The 1623-nt window shown below is 43.7% G+C and overlaps 1 protein-coding gene across 1 annotated transcript in view; it reads right to left on the bottom strand.

The window, feature by feature from the left end:
- The window catches only part of LOC105361918 (short-chain dehydrogenase/reductase family 16C member 6), a 22867-nt gene extending 22326 nt beyond the window's left edge, over nucleotides 1–541 (bottom strand). Inside the window, exon 1 of the mRNA XM_011499227.1 lies at nucleotides 171–541. Coding sequence (XP_011497529.1) covers nucleotides 171–399 — 229 coding nt within the window. The 5' untranslated portion in view covers nucleotides 400–541. The remainder of the gene's footprint in view (nucleotides 1–170) is intronic.
- Nucleotides 542–1623: the final 1082 nt, after the last annotated feature.

Genomic DNA, 1623 nt, shown 5'->3' with positions numbered 1-1623 from the left:
TAGAAGGAACTTTTTGCAATCATTAAAAGCCAAGGGGAAATACAATTTGTATTCGTCCGAAGGATTAAATTTTCTCATATCGTATATATACTCCTAAAGAAGGCACTTTAACGTATTAGTCGATCCTTCGTCAATTCTCCAATTTTCTATTTCAATGAGGAGCGACTCACCTGGTGTGTTAATATCCCAAACAACGACGATGGCCCCGAGCTTGGCGAGTCTGAGCGATATGAGTCTACCGAGTCCGCTGCCCCCGCCGGTTACGAGGGCAATTTCACCGGCGACATTCTTCATTCTATACCTCTTGGGTATGAAAGCAAGTGTCACGGACTCTAGGATAGCCAGGATGGAGAGCAGCAGGAAGCCGACCACGTCGCCAGTCGAACGCAGCCACGACATGTTGCCAAGCCTCTCCTTACCTTTGTCCCTAAGTGCGAGCGAGCAGTGGAGCGAATTGCCTCGTTGGAGGACCGTCGCGTCGTCCTCGGTCAGGAAGATTTCATAGCAGGTACGCGAGCTCGTGTGAATGCGCGCGCGCGCGCGCGCGCGCGTAAGATCCCCGTGGCCGACTGAGGAGCACCGGCTGCTGCAGTGCGACCTGCCTTAGTCAGTCCCGCGGCTTTAAGGGTGAGCCGCTAGAAGGTGGAGGTGGTGCACGAGGCCGCACGAGATCGACCGAAGCCCCTAGGGGCTGACAAAGCTTCCCTCCTTCCTCGGATCGATGATGTCAGCGAGTCGAACCTCCCCGCCTCGCTGCTGCTATTATTGCTGCTGCCTATGCGGCCATCACTGCAATCACAAACCGGCGAATTTAATGGTCGATTGCAATGGAAGTTCGAGGCTGTTCGAACTATTATTCCATCCCTCCTGCCAATGCCGGTGGCCTTTTAATGGTTACGTAAAATCTCGGCCGCCTTGTAATTAACAAGTTTTATCTTACACTCGGAGATACTATTGTCAATTTCAGATTCAATGCAATGAAAGAAACTACGTGCACATCAGCAATGGCCTTCATTCTCTACTATAGGACAATTTTGCATTCTCAATTGGGCTTGCTTAGTGATAACGATTGTAAAATTATTGTTAAACCATTGGACGAGATCGATCGATAATTTCGTTTACGAAAAGTCTATCGGCTGGTAATCGAATTATTCATATTATTTGTTTATGAATGTGCCTAAGTAAATGGTTACATTTATGCGGAAGTTATACGTTGCTTTTTAACAATGTTCAATACAATTACGCAACATCGTTATTGCAGTTTAAATATCTTTAAATACTAAAACTCGACTGTCATTGCTAAGGAGCTGCGTAATATAATTATTTATTTATATTTTTCAATGATTTTTCCATTCAAGTCTGTGATAATTTCTTTTTAGAAAGTTCAAGTTTAATTACGCAGTCACGGAAGCTCTCGAGTCTTAGCACAGCAATATTTTTGTTATATCTCCTATTGCGTAGTGTAGCAATAATTCTTTATCGATGGACTTTTTTTTTTTTTTTTTATATTCATAGTAAGAGCAAGTGTTGTCGCTCAGATTAATATTCGTGTTCTATGCACGCATTAAAATAACTACGAGGTTTGTTTATTAAACGATTATTTTTCACCTAAAATGTACACGA

This window comes from Ceratosolen solmsi, unplaced genomic scaffold, assembly GCF_000503995.2.
Source record: "Ceratosolen solmsi marchali unplaced genomic scaffold, CerSol_1.0 scaffold2, whole genome shotgun sequence".
NCBI classification, from domain to species: domain Eukaryota; kingdom Metazoa; phylum Arthropoda; class Insecta; order Hymenoptera; family Agaonidae; genus Ceratosolen; species Ceratosolen solmsi.
This window is presented reverse-complemented; position numbering and strand designations above follow the sequence as displayed.